This window comes from Crocodylus porosus, unplaced genomic scaffold, assembly GCF_001723895.1.
Source record: "Crocodylus porosus isolate Cpor-Errol unplaced genomic scaffold, CroPor_comp1, whole genome shotgun sequence".
Taxonomy (NCBI): domain Eukaryota; kingdom Metazoa; phylum Chordata; order Crocodylia; family Crocodylidae; genus Crocodylus; species Crocodylus porosus.
In genome coordinates, this window is record NW_017728931.1 from 73,892,767 (window position 1) to 73,910,086 (window position 17,320).

Here is a 17,320-nt window from a genome sequence, read left to right on the forward strand (position 1 = left end):
CCCACATCATTTAAGGAAACAAAACAGTCTGATGTTATTTATGTTTCAGCTCTTACATTCAGATTGAATTTGATTCTCCCAAATGCAATGCAATGTCAGATGTTGTGAAACACACCTCTAAAAGATACTCCTAAAGCACTCGTTATAACACTTGACAATAATAATGGCTTGAAAGCTTACCCTGTGAAAGCCCCAGTTTCAGCAGAATGACCCTAAGGATGTCCTAAATGAGCTAGTCACCTTAGATTTAAAAAAATGCCACTGAAGTGCTAACTATGTGTGATACTTTTTTCCTGCATATTTAATATAACGAACAGAGGTCAAATTGTAACCATTATTAACCGACTAGTAGGAAAGAAACAAACAAAGAAATATAAAATTTCCCACACGGAGGCTTTTCCTACATGGTACTCACCAGATATCTCCTCTAGGCACTGTTTGGCAGTCTTACTGTATGATAAATCCATTTTAGTAGGACTCGTGCAGGACTCCACAGGTGGTAAAGAGGTACTGTCATTTTCTGAGAGTGTTCTGAAATCAACCAAGAAGACTGATTATTATATCTGTCATACACATGTTAACTGCAAATGTTAATTAAATCTGTACCTGGAATCTCTTTGTACTACACATCTCTCAGCAAAATCCTTGCAGTGAAAATGTCAAGAATGTCACATTTTGCCTGATCTCACAGTCCCAGATTCTGACTCAAATGGTACACTATTTCTAAGGAGTAAGGACCATACAACCCTTCATGAAAAACCTGCCTTTGGTCAGGGAATCTAGGAGCAAGACAGGCCAGTTCTTTCTTAATTCCTTTCCTGCTACAGAGATAGGCAAGCCATGGGCAGGAAATAGCCAGAGAAACTGAGCCAGCATCTTAGTATATTTGAGGGGAATAACAACTAGTAATTGACTGCTGGTCAAGGCTGTAATTAGTGGTCTCTATGAGCAAAGTGAAGGTAATAGAGGGCTTCTGATGCATGTCTAAGGGACGATATCCCTGCCCTTTTCCCCATGCTATCCAGCCTACATGGAATGTCATTTCTGGGACAGTCCCTAAGAGGAAAATGTGGTCCAAAATATTCCAGTTGTGTGCAGCACAAGCAATTCCTGCTGACCATCTTACTATGAGCTCTTGGGAAGTGGGCTACAGAAATGACTGAAAATGCTTAAAATATTTCTATCTGATAGACTAACACATTCATAATGCTGAGAACAAGGTCCACATATGAGTAACGTGGCTGTATATTTATATCAATGGGACTGGAAATAATAAACTAGTTGAACCCGCAATTCACTGTGAAAGTTTATTTTTTAAAAATTTTTATAACCTTTTGTCATAATCATCATCTTTTCTTTATGGTTTATAACTGTAACTGTTACAGTTATAACAGTTTATAACTGTAACTGTTCTAACTTCAAAAGCTTTCAGACCATCATTTCCATCTGGTTTCTTCTCTTGTAGACTATAATTGAAATTTTTTAAATGGGTGAGCTATCAACCCCTCGCACTACCCTCAACCTGGAAGACCAGACCAGAGCCCCCTTAGCCGACATTTTCACAGTTCCCTGGAGACCTTCACGGCACTTTAACAACGCAGTGAACAATATTAGATGCGCTGTAACCAGTATCTAGACAACAGTGAATCCTGAGCAAAGCATTTACTGAAGGGCCCTTCATTGTTATATCACTATGAATTGTGTGTAGGCCTAGGGTGGGCAAAATAAGGTCTGTGGGCCAGATCTGGCCCACCAAGCACTTTCATCCGGTCTGCGGGGCCCCAAAACAAATTGTGCCCCACTCAGCCCTTTTACCCACAAGGTTGGGAGGGATGCATCCATGTGTAGATGCATCCCCAGAAATGTACCCTACTGCCTGGCTCCCACCCTTAGGGGCAGAAGGGCCCGGCTTGGCAGCATGCAGCTTCTGCCCATGCTGCCACAGCCCCTGGGACCTGCTCACTTCCCCGTCTCCTGCTGGCTCCAGGCAGCAGATAGGGAAGCAGTGAGGATGAGGCTGCAGCTGGGAAGGAGCCAGAGTGTGGGGCTAGGGCTGGGGGCAGCGTGGAGCCCGCACCCAGGGAGACAGGGGCGGTGGCAGTGTGGAGCTGGAGTGGGCAATGTGTGGGTGTGGGGACTGCCCATACACTCCCCATTGTGTGCCGCCCTGGCAGGTGGTGGAAGTAGCAGCAGCAGGTGGGGCACTCAGAAAGCAGATGCACAGCAGGGCACAACTCTGGTCAGCACTGTACATTGCAGCGAGGGGCACAGCCTCCACACGGCTGCCTGTATTGCCAGTGTTCCCTGCCACTTACATGCGGCCCCTGCACTTGCACAGTAGAGAGGGAAGCCCCACATGCTGGAGCCAGGTGTCTTTCCTGCTGGGGCTGTGCAGCACCAGAGAGAAACTTCAGGCTCTGGAGGTAGCTGCCTTCCCTGTCTGGGGCTTCCCTTCCCTGCAGTGCAGCCCCTGCAGGGAAGGCAGCTAGCTCCAGCACCTGAGACTTCTCTGTGGTGCTGTGCAGCATGGAAGGCACTTGGCTTCAGCACGTGGGGCTTCCCTCCCTGCTGTGCTAGTGCAGGGGTTGCACGTGAATGGCAGGCAGTGCTGATGATATAGGCAGCCGCATGGAGTCTGTGCCCCTCACTGTGATGTGCAGCGCTGGCCGGAGCTGCACCTCCTGGGCACCTGTGCCCTGAGCATCCCACCTGCTGCTGTACCATGGGGGAAGTATGAGGGGGTCCCCACACACACCCCCAACCTCCCTCACACCCACACCCTGCCCCTACAACCCCCCCACATATACACAACTCGCCAACATACCCCATGCCCCCACACACAGCCACACCCCGACAACCCCCCACACCCTACCACACACCCCTACACCCCACCATACACACACATATACCCCTGACATATAACACCCATACCAGAGGCACACGCATACCACCCCATGCACACACCACATATACCCCCCCACACCATACATACCATGCACACCACACATACTACATACTCCCCATACACCACGCATACACCCTCCCCACACGATATACACAACTAAGAATTTATTTTTTAGTTATTGTGCAATCACCTCTATACAGTATGCAAACACAAATCATGACAATAATAGTTTTTGTAATAAAATTAAATGTTATAGTAGGTGTTTGACTTTTGGTGTATGATTTTGTTTTTTTCTTGTTTTCCCCCTCCCAAATGGAGCATTTCCAGGAGGCAAGGGGAAGGACTTCCAGTGGCAAAGGTCAGGGGTGGGACTTCCGGTCCCAAGATGGTAACAAAGGGGTGGGGCAACTGTAAAGGGGTGGGACTACCCATGTGGTCCTCAACAGTTCACCAAAACTCATTAAGTGACCCTCCATCCAAAATAATTTGCCCACCTCTGGTGTAGGCCAACAGTTCTGGCCTCCAGAATAAGAGATTTAATTTATATACATATAAATACACTGTTATACTTTGGAGCATGGACATTTGTCTTTATACAGTGGCTGTAATACTATGAAGTCAACAGTTGCCAAGAATTACCATGCCAGAGATATTAGAGCATTATGGGGATACCAGAGTTACTGCCTCTTTTTAGGGGAAAAACTCCTAGGAATATTCTCAGAAAGTATAATTGAGGAAACTGTTGACATGTATTGATATTTTTTAATGGCCATAACTGCACTGATACATTCATAGCAAAAGAATATAAAAGAGAGTTATGTGAAACTTCAAGCAGAATAAAATAATATATTAACTTAAGGTTCAGTTCTGCCACCTCACTGAGCAGAATGGCAAACAAACTAAATATCAACTAAACAGCCTCTGTTGTCTCTAAGGGTACGTATAAGCATTACATATAGACCTCCTTAACTGAGCATAGGGTGATCTAAACCACTAAGCATATAAGCATTCATAGGCCTTAGATTGCCCAGTGAACTAACTTTAGATTGGCCTGGGTTAATTTGATCTAAAATGGTTTAACCCATTCTAACAAACACCTGCATGTGTTCACAGCACAGCTCCTAGACTGGGAAAGCCCACCCGACTGCAGCAGTCCTGGGGCTGTGCTGTTTTAACTTCCTGACTATCCCCCTCCAGAGCAGGCAACACATTCCCCACAGACCCACCGGCCCCACCCCTGCTAGTTCCAACTTCCAAATCTACTTTCACTGGCTGCCCCCACAAGCACTTGCATGTGGCAGAACCAGACTCAGGTTTAGGCAGCCTGAGTTAAGCCACCTAACCTGATTCGGGTCATTTGAACACTAGTTGGTACATGCAGGCTAGGGACAGAAGTTATACATCAACCAGTTTAAGTGATCAAAAACTGGTTTAAACCTATAACAGAGCAGAAGCTCACTGCACACAAACCAGTTTCAAAATGGCTGAAATTGGCTTAAGATAAACCTGATTGAATGTAGTATTAGACTTAATTGATTTGGGTCAAACCAGTATATGAAATTTTTGTCCCAGACCCCTTCAGGTTAAATCACAGTCCCTCAGCATCCCAGCATGCTTTCCAGCCCTGGGCTGGGCTGTGCTGTCTGCTCCAGACAGTAGGGCTGGCCCCACTCCTCTGGTCTCTACCTGGAGCAGTGAGGGCTGGCTGACAAGGGGGAGAGGGGAGGGGCAAGCCCATCTGGTGATGCAGCCCATTCTGCAGGGGGAGGGATAGGGGGACTGACCCCTCCAGCAAACCCCTGCTGGGGTTTGGGGCCAGGGAGGGGGTTAAACACCCCTTCCCCTGCTCAAATTTACTGGTGGCTGTGACTGTGGACTACAAATCTGAGAGACACCTGGAAGCAGGGAGAGGAAGTGATGAACAACCTACAGAGTCCTGCTGCTGTGATTTTGGACTGCAAATCCCAGAGACCTCAAGAGCAGCAGGAAGAGGAAGTGAACACACAGCCAGAGAGCTGTGCCCTAGCATCCCCTGGTTTCTGGTCCAAGCCACTGCAGGCATGTGGCTGCATTTCCTGAATCAAAGGTAAATGTCTGTTCAATTCTGTTTCAATTGAATCTGTGCAGTTTAGACTAACTTGCAAAGACTGAATTGATTCAGCCTTGTTCTTTTTAACTGTCTGTACTTAGCTGTAAATTATAGTAAAACATATATTTGACATCTCATTTCTGAAACCTTAAACAAACAGCCAGGCTCTTATAATTCCTAACAACACTGGTAATGATCAAATGAACAGCAAACAGTGCATGGTTCTCTGAGGCAAAGATGCTTTTCATCTGAGTAACTGATAAAAGCACCAAATTGGTTTTGCATTTTTAAAAATAGTTTGTTTTCTAAAATAATACAATTCTTTTTTGTTATGTTTATTTCAAACTTGTTTATCTAATGGTTTATTCAAGAAATATTGAAAGCAAATGAGGGAACATGGAGATATACGAAGGAGCAGACTCTGCTCTGGTGGAATCTTCTTGATCAGAATGCTTAATTTTAATGGTACTTAAAAGAGAAACACAATACAAATGGTATCTTACAATATATCTAGTCTTTATAATCAATTTTTTCAGCTTCTAGGAAATTATGCAAAGGCTGACTGTCTGACTGCTCTTATTTAAGCTCTGATTCTGGGGCATTGCTGCTTCCTGTAACACTAAACGGCCAACGTGCTGATGCCACCTTAGGAAAGGACTCCAGGATTGTATTTTTGCTACTGACACTCCATTATGTTTCTTCTAAATTGCCAACCATGGAAACGCCCATGCTGAGCCTGTCTATCTCAGTTTGTTGACATTCCTGATTGTACCAAGGACAGCAGGCATAGCACTCCTACTGACAACAACAGTTTCACGCTTGATGTATTTCAGGATTGAGCCCTAACTAAAGAAACTAAGGGGAACCTCACTGGTCATGTCTACATGAGACATTTACTGCCCAACTGACTAATTAGCTATGCAGTAAATGTTACATCACATCTACACTTGTATCCCTAGTAGGCTGGAGTAAACTAATTTACTCTGTAACAGGATAGTACTTGCAAATAGAAGTACTATGCTCCTGTGGAATAAAAAACTAGATACTGCCCCAGCTGGCTGGGGTATGAGGGTGCTTCAGTGTGGGGGCTGACTGCCAGTTAGCTGTGCACTGAACCACTTTTGTGCCCCAGCCACCACCTCTATGAGGCTGACAGACTGAACCCCATGGCTCCCCTGCCAGCCAGAGCTGCTACAACCCAGCTGAATGTGCTGCAATCCTGGGTGCATCTGTAAATGCATGCCTGAGAATAATGAACTCTGGTGAGGTAAGCACCAGAGTTTATTACAGTGCATTAATGTAGACATGCCCACTGAGTAGAAAAGGCTGTAGTAAATTTCAGGGGCATGAAGAATGAAAAATGGTCTTCAGAGAGCTAAACAAACTAACAGTGAAGGACAAAGATGTTTAGGTAAATTAAGAACCAGCACAAGACTTTCCCCACACAAGTTCAAACCAAATTTTCTAGAGATATCATAAATATCAGCTAAAGTATTTGCCTCCATCCCCCATTACCCTCAATTTTCTTTTATTATCAAAAATATGATTCCAGCTGGAACCAGAAGTGGAAAAAGTCAAATACTGAGAGAGAGAATACTCACAAGATTTCCATGCAAAATTTACAGGCAACAGAGACCTGAAGTAGGCAGAGGTTCATTACACACTTACCTAGGCCCAGTTCCTCAGGTCATATGATTACACCACAATCTAAGCTTTAATTTAAACATTAAATTACATTTTTAACTTCTCTGTAGCAAAGAAAAGCTTGAAAACACAAAGCAAATATTATAAATGTGCTTCTGCCTTCCAGAGTTTGCAGGCAGTCTGAAACAATAGGTTTAAAAAGAAATACATGCTTAAGAAATAAGTGTGAGGACAATATCAAATGCATTGAGTTTTCTATTGTCATAAATAAAAGGAGAAACTGCTGTACTAACTATATTAAGTATTGTCCAATTTAGTTCAGTAAAAAAAAATTTCAATTATTTAAATCAGATGAGGCGGGTATAGAAATTCAAGGACCTTGTAATACAATTTAAGTTTATTTTGTGGTGGAGTAACTCTGAAGCCTTTTGCATGGACAGGAAATAGGAAGCTGAGAGACCATCAGCTCCAAAAGAGAACAATGACAATGCTTGAGTTTCACATCCACTACCAGAGCAGACAACCAGCCCTTCCAGCTCTTGGGGCCATTGCTGATGCTACCCCAAGAAAGGACTCTGAGATTACATTTTTGCTTCTGACACTCCAGTAGGTCCCTGTTAAGTTGCAACAATGAAGATACCCAGATGGGCCAGGTACAGACATTACATTTTTAATGGTACAAGTGATTGGAAAGTGGTCTGTACCCAGAACAGAAGTTCAGCACATGGAACCCGGTTTGACTCAGTGAAGCTACCCTGAGGGCACTGCCACCATCTTGCTCAAGCATGCTGGAGACAAGAGATATTAAGAGTGACAGTAGGGGACCTGTAAAGTAGTTTTGCTATTTCTCAGTGTGGGGTGCACGGAATGGGAGTAGGTGATTGGGACATGCTTCTTGGGAGTGCTCTCACACAGGGTGATCTTGAGGGTCAGGATGTCCCAGACTGTCCAGACTGGAAAGGCAGTGGGCACCTCAGCTATTGTGGTGAGGGGTAGAGGCCTGGCTTGGGTGTGAGTCCCTCAAGTAGGAGTGTAGAGCTAAGATTGCTTCAATTTGATTCTGCCTGTAGGGCATGACTTTGGATAAGCTTGAGAGCAAACATCCAGGCTTCCTCAGCTGACCCATTTTAGCTTAACTTGTTGCTAATATTTTCAGCAGCAAAGGAAGGTACAGTCTGCCTTATGACTCATTACCTTTTTGCTCCCTACTATGGGACATACTAATCTTTGGTGTTACTTAAGTGATTGCTCTTGTATTCTACCAAGAATTAATCTGGCCAAACAGCCACAGGCTCACACACAGCAAATTAGAAGATTTCCTCATTAACCTTCAATACTAGTGTTCATTCACCCTCTCCCTACTCCTACTCCTTGCCCTTTTTAAATTCTTGCATCGTTCTCTTGACAGCAAAGAAATCAAATAGAATCGTCAGGGAAGTTGAAGCCTCACCATTGACTTATCACCAAATGCTGTATATTTGCAATGAAGGTTAATTAAAGCAACTGTCATAAAAACATGACAATCTGTTTTCTATTTTAATCACGATAATTAGAGAAGATATTTACCTCCAGCTCACTGACTATACATTACCGTTATATAAAAGCATAAAATATAGTTAAGAAATGGGGCAAATCCTGCCCTCATTTACTTTTATGCCATCTATTCAGTTTTGGTTTAATGAAGCTGTATGAGAGTAATTAAAAGCAGGATTTGGGCCGATGTATGTAATGATCTCTATTTATAACACAGCTGGCAATTTCCTGTGTCTAAGGAAATGTTCAAGCTTTGATAAACATAGATAGCATCAAAGATCTGCTTCAGTTGTTATTCAGCATTCCAAAACATACTATATGATCATGTACTTTTATTTTTTGGAAGCTCTAAGGGGTGCAGCTGTCTTGGATGCATTTTAAAGCCATTATACAAGGCGCTGGTGGGACCTAATCTGGAGCATTGTGTACAGTCCTAGTCACCCATGTTCAGGGAAGATGAATTCAAACAGAAACAGGTGCAGGGAAGGGATACTTGAATGAGGAGAGAACTGGATAAATTATCATTTGAGAGAAGAATAAATTAGCTTAGCTTGTTTGGCCTAGTAAAAGCCTGAGAGGGTACACTATTGTTTTCTATACATGCATTAGGGAGGGAGAAGAGCTATTTCTGCTAAAGAGCACAGGAACAAATGGCTGATAACTGGCCATGAATTAATTTAGACTTGGAAATGAGAAGGCTTCTAGCCATCAGAGTATTAGGTTTTACAACAGCATGCTGATCAGAATAGTGGGAGCAAAAAAATGAATTTATTTTAAGATGGAGCAGGATCAGTTCATGAAAGGGATTATATAACTGTGATGGCAGGAAACTGGACTTGATGATCAGGCAGTATCTTCTAGTCCTTTGTACTTACATAGTTTATAGATTATTTGATTTAAGGGACAGGTCAGCATTGCAACTATACACAAGATATAAAATAAATGTTAGATAATAAACAGCAGAAAATGAAAGTAATGGGCTACAGTTTTAACTTAGGATAAAGCATAAAAATATTTACAATAATCTTTCCCCACTTCCCTCCTTATTTTCTGCTTATGAAGGAGAGAGTTAACATAGAAGCCAAGCTACTTTAACAAATTATGCTTCTGTTTAGACTCTTTTTGGTTGCTTATCCTGCTACCTCCATCTTATTGTGCCCTCTGCCAAATAAATTATACCAACTTAGACTCCCTTGAATAATTTGGAATTACTGTACTAAGTTCAGAGATGATATGTAAGAGATGCAAGTTGAATAACATAAATAATTGTGTACAAATATAAAGTTATTTTGCAAAAGTATCAACTATACCAATTCAGATTCCCTCAGATTCACTTTCAACTATAGCCTCAAATTTGTGAAGAGAAGCTGTGATACTAGATAAGACTCCATGATGCAACAATTAAAAGAAACAAAAATCATGTGGTATTAGATTAGTTTGTGCATCTGGCATACAGGACTGCAACTTGCCACAAATCCTTCCAGCGTATCCTGGTGGAATATTTGTTTTTCATGTACTACTACAAACACTAAAACTCATTACAAACAACATATGGATGACTATTATCCCTTAACATCCTCCATTCTTTAAATCAAAACCTGTTGATGCCACAAAGAAACTCTTTTGCAATAGGGCTTACTACTCCTAAACCCATTTGAGCATTACCTTGACCCAAAACACACCCTCACTCTAACTGCTTAGCATTTGGGCTAAGTACAGACACTTGGGGGCATTAGGGGGAGGTTAAATCAGTTCAAAATCACTGCACAATATCTAGTAAGTTGGGATGGGGGGGCAAGCAGGAGGTTGGGGGGGTGCAAGCTGGCTGGGGGGAGTTGGAGGGCAGGTGGGACCACAAGTGGGGGGGCAGGCATGAACTGTGGGAGCAATCGGGGGGGTGATCTATGAGGTGTTGCTGGGATCCAGGGGGGTTTACAGGGTCCATGGGGGTGCTTTGGGAGACCAAGGGCTACTTTTAGCCCCCTAACCCTCCCCTGGTGAACCAGGACCTCTACTCCTCCCCTCGCTGGGATTTGCTTGGCTCTGGCAGTAGTAGCACCTAGAGCAGCTTGATGGATGGAGGTTGGGGGTGCTGGCTGGACCAGGGAGGAGGGGGCAGGGTTCCGGGGGCAAAATATAGCCTGGTGCAGGCAGAGAGGGTGAAAAGTGCAGCCTTGGAGCTGGGGCTGGGTTTTGCCAGCCCTGGGGCTGTGCAGGGAAAATATACAGAAGTTTCAAGCACCAGTTTGACCAAATTGATTAATTTTGAAATTATAACAATCCAGGTTTATCTTAAACTAGGTTCTGCAATTTTTTGACTGGTTTGTATGTATGGAACTTCTGTACAGTTGCACATTCAGATTGATTTTCTGTCACTGAGACTGGGTCTGTAAGTGCAAGGTTGGCACCAGGACAAGCTAAGTTTAAATTGGGCAGCCATTTTGAACCTGATTTAACCTCTCAAGTATCTGTATTTAGGCTTGATATTCACAGAATTATTATTGAGAAAAGCAAATAAAATGACAGCTTCCTGTACATTTGAATACAACAGTGACAATTTAAATAGGCTGGAACTTTGACTTGTAGCTAACACAATTCTAAAGGGGGTTGCTGGATTATATACAGAATTTTGCTGCAATTCTACCGAATTATGCTTGGAGCTTTGCCCAGCACTTTACAAGGATCACAATGCAAATTTGTCAAAGCTGAGTCTTCCTTCCAGCTGACAGCACTATAAAAAAAGGTCAGTTTGGATGGTGATTTTTATTTATGAATCCATTATTCTATAAAGCTATTTACCTGCTAACATGCATACTTGAGAATTACATGCATAAACTATAGTGGCCAAGTGAGAAAACAGATATGTTTAAAAGTGAGGAAATGGAAATACAAACAGGGCTTCGCATAAATTACCATTAATCATATGCCCACAAGAATAAATCTGCTGACTTTGTAAATATAGATATTCTGACTCTGATTATATTTATATTCTGCTACAAAAATCACTGTCTGTTATTTCAAAGTCCTTGCAGGAAGGTGTGTATGTGTGTATACACACACACATGTTTGTGCACCTTCCTATATACAGAACTGTAGGCTACATATACAACTGACATGACAATAGGTGATCTTCAATCAATTATTGAGAAGCATTCATTTGTCAGTTAAGCATCTCTCTTAAACATGCATTTAATTGAAATTTAAGGGGTTAGCTATTACATATTAAAGTTAAGAGTTATGTTTTTATTTACAATTACTTTAGACAGTAAGGCAATCTTTCATCCTTCATTGCTCTTGAAGCTGCCTTTAGTTTTACATGTATACTCCCTCAGGACCTATTCTAAACACCTCTTTAGCCTACTTGTACCCACAATACTGGTTGCAAAGAAAAAACAACAAAATGATAGTCTCTTCTACTTAATAATATAGTTATTTTATCGTATTTCCCCTTTAAAATATTTCATCTACCTATAGCTGGAGCTAAAAATCCACCAACAGCTGACATCTGAAATCTTATTAAAATGCAATTGCTGTTACTCAAACCAGCCTTCACAGTCCCTTCACTTAGCATAGTTTTCTTATTGTACAATGTTAAAATCATTATTCTCTCTTTAGCTGTTTTACAATGCATGGATATAAAACCTGATCCCATAAAAAAAGTGATAATACTCTTCCTTATTAGTTCCAGTGTACCAGAGCCTCAGTCGGCCTAATAGCATATATCAGGTGCATAACTTATAGCAGAAACTCTCCAGGTTTAAGTTATGCTGTGGCAAAGTACAGACAAAAAATCTTAGATTTACAATCAACCTTTGCAAGCCTCTGTACTCAAGACTGAAATTGTTGTGAATACTTACAATTTTTATACTCTTTTTCTGCCATACCTTGCTTGTGTTACCTTCTAGGTTGATTTCAGAAAGGCTTATTTGAGGAACACTTGCAAATACAGTGTCATGATAGAAATCTGGGATTTTAAGAATGGTAACCTTCCAACCACAAAACATAAATTTATATGGGGCCTGTGTAACTAATCAAAATACCTGGCACTTCAAATAGTAAACACAGTTGACAAACTGATCACATATAACATGTACAGACTAAGAATTACTCATAGAAAGTATTCATAAAGACATTTTAGATAGTATACAAATTCTGGAAAACTTTTTGTTTGTGTATAATCCAGAAAGAGACAGAGCAACCATTTAAATATTTGATTCACCATGGACTGGATTATTTTACCAGCTTTGGTTACACAGCTTGCAAATTATAACATGAGTCAATTTATTTTTAGTGACCTTACCTATAAATGAAAGGAGCTACTGTGGCTGTGTTTGGATGACTGTATTGCTGTTGTTGAGGAAGCTGGACAATGCCATTTCCTGTGACCTGTCCACTGCTTGCAGCCACTGAAACAGAAAGAGCTGCAGAGGAACCAGGGGTAAGAGCTGGGCTAGCTTCCTTGCCTTCAGAACAGACAAGACTGCAGGAAGGGGAGGCTTTCTCATTAGGTTGAGATTTTGTTGCCGATTGGGACTGGTTGCCCTTTGTAGTCCTCAATTTTTCAGCCTCTTTATTTCCTGCACATGTAGGTGAAGCACTCTGCTTTGCAGTTGGTACCTTTGATCCCGGTTTTGGTATCCCACTAGAGGAAGGTATTAAACTTTCCTTCTTGGCTGCTGCAGTCTTGCTCCCCTTTGGGATCAAGCTTGCAATTTTTGAGCTCTTTTTTGTAGATGTTTCAGTGGTCTGGTCCTTCTCTTCCTTTACTGTTTTCTCAGTGCAAACTTTATTTTTGTCCCTGTTCTTTTCCTCTTTGTCCTTTGGCTGTAGCAAAGACTTTTTATTGCTGAGATTTTTGCTTCCAGCTTTTGGAGGAGCTAGTTTAGGTGACACTTTAGGACTGCTACTGGTGGAACCACCACTATTTAGCCCACTGCTTAAGCCATCGATTTCACCACACTCTGAAAAGGTATCATCCTCCCTTCCACTGTCACTGGGTCCTGAACTGGATGACAAGGGGGATCTTAAAGCAGTCCTAGCATTAACCAGCTTGAATTTTTCCAGCATAGATTTCTGTCCAGAAGAAGAGGGTTTTGTTCCTTCAGAAAGGGGTGGCTTGAGCCTGTCTGAAGATGGAGTAGGGGAGGTTGCGGGACTAGGCTGCTTCACAGACAGCATGGTAGAGGTGGCACTGTGTTTGACATTCATGGATTTGCTGCGCCAAGGCTTGCTGGCACTTGGAGAGGGTATGGCAGAGACCTGCTGCTGCCCAGTGCTGGTGGGATGCTGCACATTTCCATTCATGCCTGTAGATGGGTGAGGGCCTTTTGGTGAATCTATTTTAATAAAAGAACAAAAGAAGAAATTACACATTATTCATAATGCAGGAGTGATATTGCAACCAAGGGAGAACTATTTCCCCTTCTCTTGCTGTAAGGTCATACCCCTACTAGTTGTGCTTTTAAAAGCACAGCTAGGTTGGAGATTTAAAAACCTGATAGAAAACGCAGTTTCTACTAATCATAGGCATAGATTCACAAAGTAACTCAATTGCCTAAAATGTATTAAAGTAGAACTGAGATGGTGGCTGCTGGCCACCTTCTAAGACAAATGATTAGAGCACGTATCCTGGAAGCAGGAGACCTGGGTTCTAGACCTTCTTGAGCCTGGAGGTTGTTAAACCATATCTCTCATCTCCCAAGAGAGTGTGCTTGCCCTCAACACCAGACTATGGGCAAGATTAGAACTAGGGCACTCACCACACCTCCTTTTGACACTGAAGCCCTTTGTAAACAGGAACACAAGGTATATAGGGCCAGAAGGAGAACAAGCAAGAGAACATAACTCCGTAGTCCAGTGATGAAGGCACTTCCCTGAGAGGGAGTCTTAAGTTCTGGTTCCGCATTTTTCATTAGAGTCATTGGATAAAACATATAAGCAGTATTTTGAGCAAGGGTTGAAACTCAGAACTGCCTTCTCTTGATGTACTGACCTCATCACAGGACTGACTTAGGCATTTCCATTCCGAGTGTCGTGAATCCAAAAATAAAGGCGTGACTTTCCCCAGTGAATATATAGGGACGTTAAACACCTATCTTGGGGGTTGTGAATTCCACTTCTGACTCTGAGGATATTGCCTTTGTTTATTAAAGCAAGTACATCAAGCCAATACTTATATTTTTCTGGGCCTCTGCTCTAAAACATCCAATTTAATTTTACCTTTTGGTCCACTTTTGGTCACTGATAGAACTGGCAACAGATGTTTGATTACAGTGCATTTTCCCAAACAAGAGAAAATACACCAGAAGGTTCACTGTTGACAATATATAACAATACTGGAAAGCAGCTGCTAGTGCTGCAGTGCTGTAGCACTGATCATTATTTTGGGACTGATTCTCATGTACTCTAAGACTCATGTATCCTGTTCTGGTATTTTAAGACATTTTGCATTGCCAGAACAGTGCAAGCAGCGTTAGTATAAAGAAGAATTAGGCTCTCTGTCAAATAATCAACAGAGATATTTTAAACTGTAACCATAATTTTCTTTTCAAAACAAGCTGTTTGCCTTAGCAAGCAAAACATACTGATGTATGAAAAACATATGCACTGGAAATGTGCTCTGTTGTATGAAAGCCCACATTCTGAATATCTGAACACACTGTTGGTTAACTAATATCACTCTGGGGCCTCAGAGAAGTGAAGTGTTAATGGTGATTAAACCCCTAACCAATGATGTCCTCTAAACCGTCATTGAATTTCTTTAGATGACATGTTTCCTGTTAATGCATTTTGTATCAATGTTCAGAACATCAGGAGAAAATAAAAGGAAGTCTAGGTCTGCCCATATAATTCAGTGTCACTTCCAGAGTAGCTGATCACCCTCAAGGGGAATTACAAAACATTCAACAGTTAGTCAGTTAATACAGTGCCAAAAGTACAGTAATGCTTTTTATACAGACAGGAGGCCAAGGTCAATGCCCAAGGACACAATAATCTGAATAATACAGCACATGAAGGCACTAAAACATTTATCCATTGAGCAAGGGCTATTCACAGTTCTAGCTCTTGTACTGTAAGGATACAAACATCACATTCTTTTTTAGCATGGATTTCTGTAAGTCACCATTGCATAAGAGTGAAAGAAGCTTTGGTGGATACTCGGAGGGAAAAACTAATTATTCCTTAGCAAAAGCAGAATACGCTGGTATTTCCCACATGCTGGCACAAATGGCAAGTGTGGCACATGTGATTTAAAATGGGGCCCAAAGATAGAGTAACAACAACAAAGCAAAACAAACCTCTGTTTCCCTGTAGCACAAATAGAGCCTCAGTAAACATTAACAACTGAGATAACACTGACGCACCATAGATTCATGGAAAAAAAAATCTTATTTACATAACAATCTATCAGGCCAACACATCTCCATCTTACATAGATGCTGCATAAGGCTGTCTAAGCATTTTCTAGTATCCATCGTCATCATTTGCAAACCTTGTACAACTCGAGTAGCTCTGCATACTCATGTCCACAGCACACTTCACAGAGGACTCAGATCTCCAGGTTCAAGGAAGCTTTTCAAAGTTCAGCTGGCATGAGAGAGAGGTTTAGCAAATGCATCTTACAGTAGTTTTTAAAACAGGCCAGACTTTAAGTCCTTCTTAACTGGGAATGCTTTGTGATAGGTTTTGCTTTCCAGTAATATGAATAAGCCTTCAAGTCCCTGTCTTGAAAGTATGGCTGTGGAGCTTGTCCCTTCCAAGCTTTCAGGGCAGGGGTTGTGGCTGGGCCTCATGACATTTTCTGGTGAGCACCAGATGTTGGAGTACAGCCTAGGGACCACAGACAGATGGTGCAGATTATAGAAGCCTTTGGGCTTCTTTAATTTATTCCAGGGAAAAGCTCAGTAAATAGTGACTGAGGACTCTCTGTGTATATGTGCGGGTGTAAATGCCTTTGCACTCATGGCTTGACTTGTACTCGGTGATCTTCAATTATACCAGAAGATTGGAGCTGACGTGATTTGTCTTGGGTTGTGCAGAAAATAATAAAATCAAAGTCCACCTTAAAAATATATCCAAAATACATATAGCAATATTCTGCTGCATGACTCCAGGATGTTTTGTGGTAGTAACGCTTACATGCCACTACGTACATGGACTCTTATCTTAACTTTCATTCATTTTCTTTAAAAACAATATTGATTAAAAATCCATATTTACCATTTTCCCTTTTCATAAAACCCTAGGATTGAAGGGGACCTCAGGGGTCATTTAGTGCAATGCTCTGCAAAAATACAGGGTATGCAATTCCTAAACCATCCCAGCTGTATCCTACCTCTCCTTCAATAAGCAGATTCTGCAGCTTCCATGGGCAGCTTTTCCATTATTCTACGGTTCTTAGAGTTAGGAAGCTTTTTCTGAGATTTTAAAATCTTCTTTACTGCTGTACATACATATTGTCTCAGTAGTAAAGAAGAGCAGTTGTTCTCTCTAGTCTCTATAGCAGTCTTTTGAATATTTGAAAACTGTTATTATACCTTTGTCTCTGGACTACTTTTGAGTAATAATAAGCTTATGTAATAAACAGAAAACAGCATGAAAAGTAAAGTTACATTTGTTGTTTTATCAGTAGCTTGTTGTACTCTATACATCGTAGTCTCAGAGGCCTCACCCTTTCATCTTTACTATTTAGGTCACAAATCGTAAACAATGTCAGATAAATTGCAGACAGTGTGTAGGCTTTAACCTTAAATTAATCTTTAATTTAAACTACTTCCTTAATTTTCCTTAGGAGAGTTGCTGACATGCTTCAGTGTGCTACCAATAGTCTGCCTTTGTGATTAACAAAATGGAGTAAAATGATTTATTTCTGCACCTGGATGGCCTTGTTTCACAATTTAAAGTATTCCTTGAACCAGGAAATCTTTCAGTGTGCTGTGAATAATCAGTCAGATAAGCTGGTTATTACATGACATCTGTCCCCACCTTGTGGTAATTTCAATATGGAATGAACATAAAATGTTCTCTGTTCTAATTTTCAAAGGGAATTTACAAAACATCATTTGCAGACAAGTCTATGCACTCTACTTCATCAATGTACTGGCTACAAGAAATCATGGACTAAATACAGATATTGGATTTATGGCACA

At 41.6% G+C, this 17,320-nt stretch overlaps 1 protein-coding gene across 2 annotated transcripts in view; it reads right to left on the reverse strand.

The window, feature by feature from the left end:
- Positions 1 to 17,320, reverse strand: part of NAV3 (neuron navigator 3) — a 787,742-nt gene that overhangs the window by 169,435 nt on the left and 600,987 nt on the right. For both annotated transcript variants that reach the window (XM_019543171.1, XM_019543169.1), the window contains 2 exons: positions 12,472 to 13,507; positions 416 to 531 (listed from right to left, as the gene is read on the reverse strand). In XM_019543171.1, the coding sequence (XP_019398716.1) occupies positions 416 to 531; positions 12,472 to 13,507 (1,152 nt within the window). The remainder of the gene's footprint in view (positions 1 to 415; positions 532 to 12,471; positions 13,508 to 17,320) is intronic.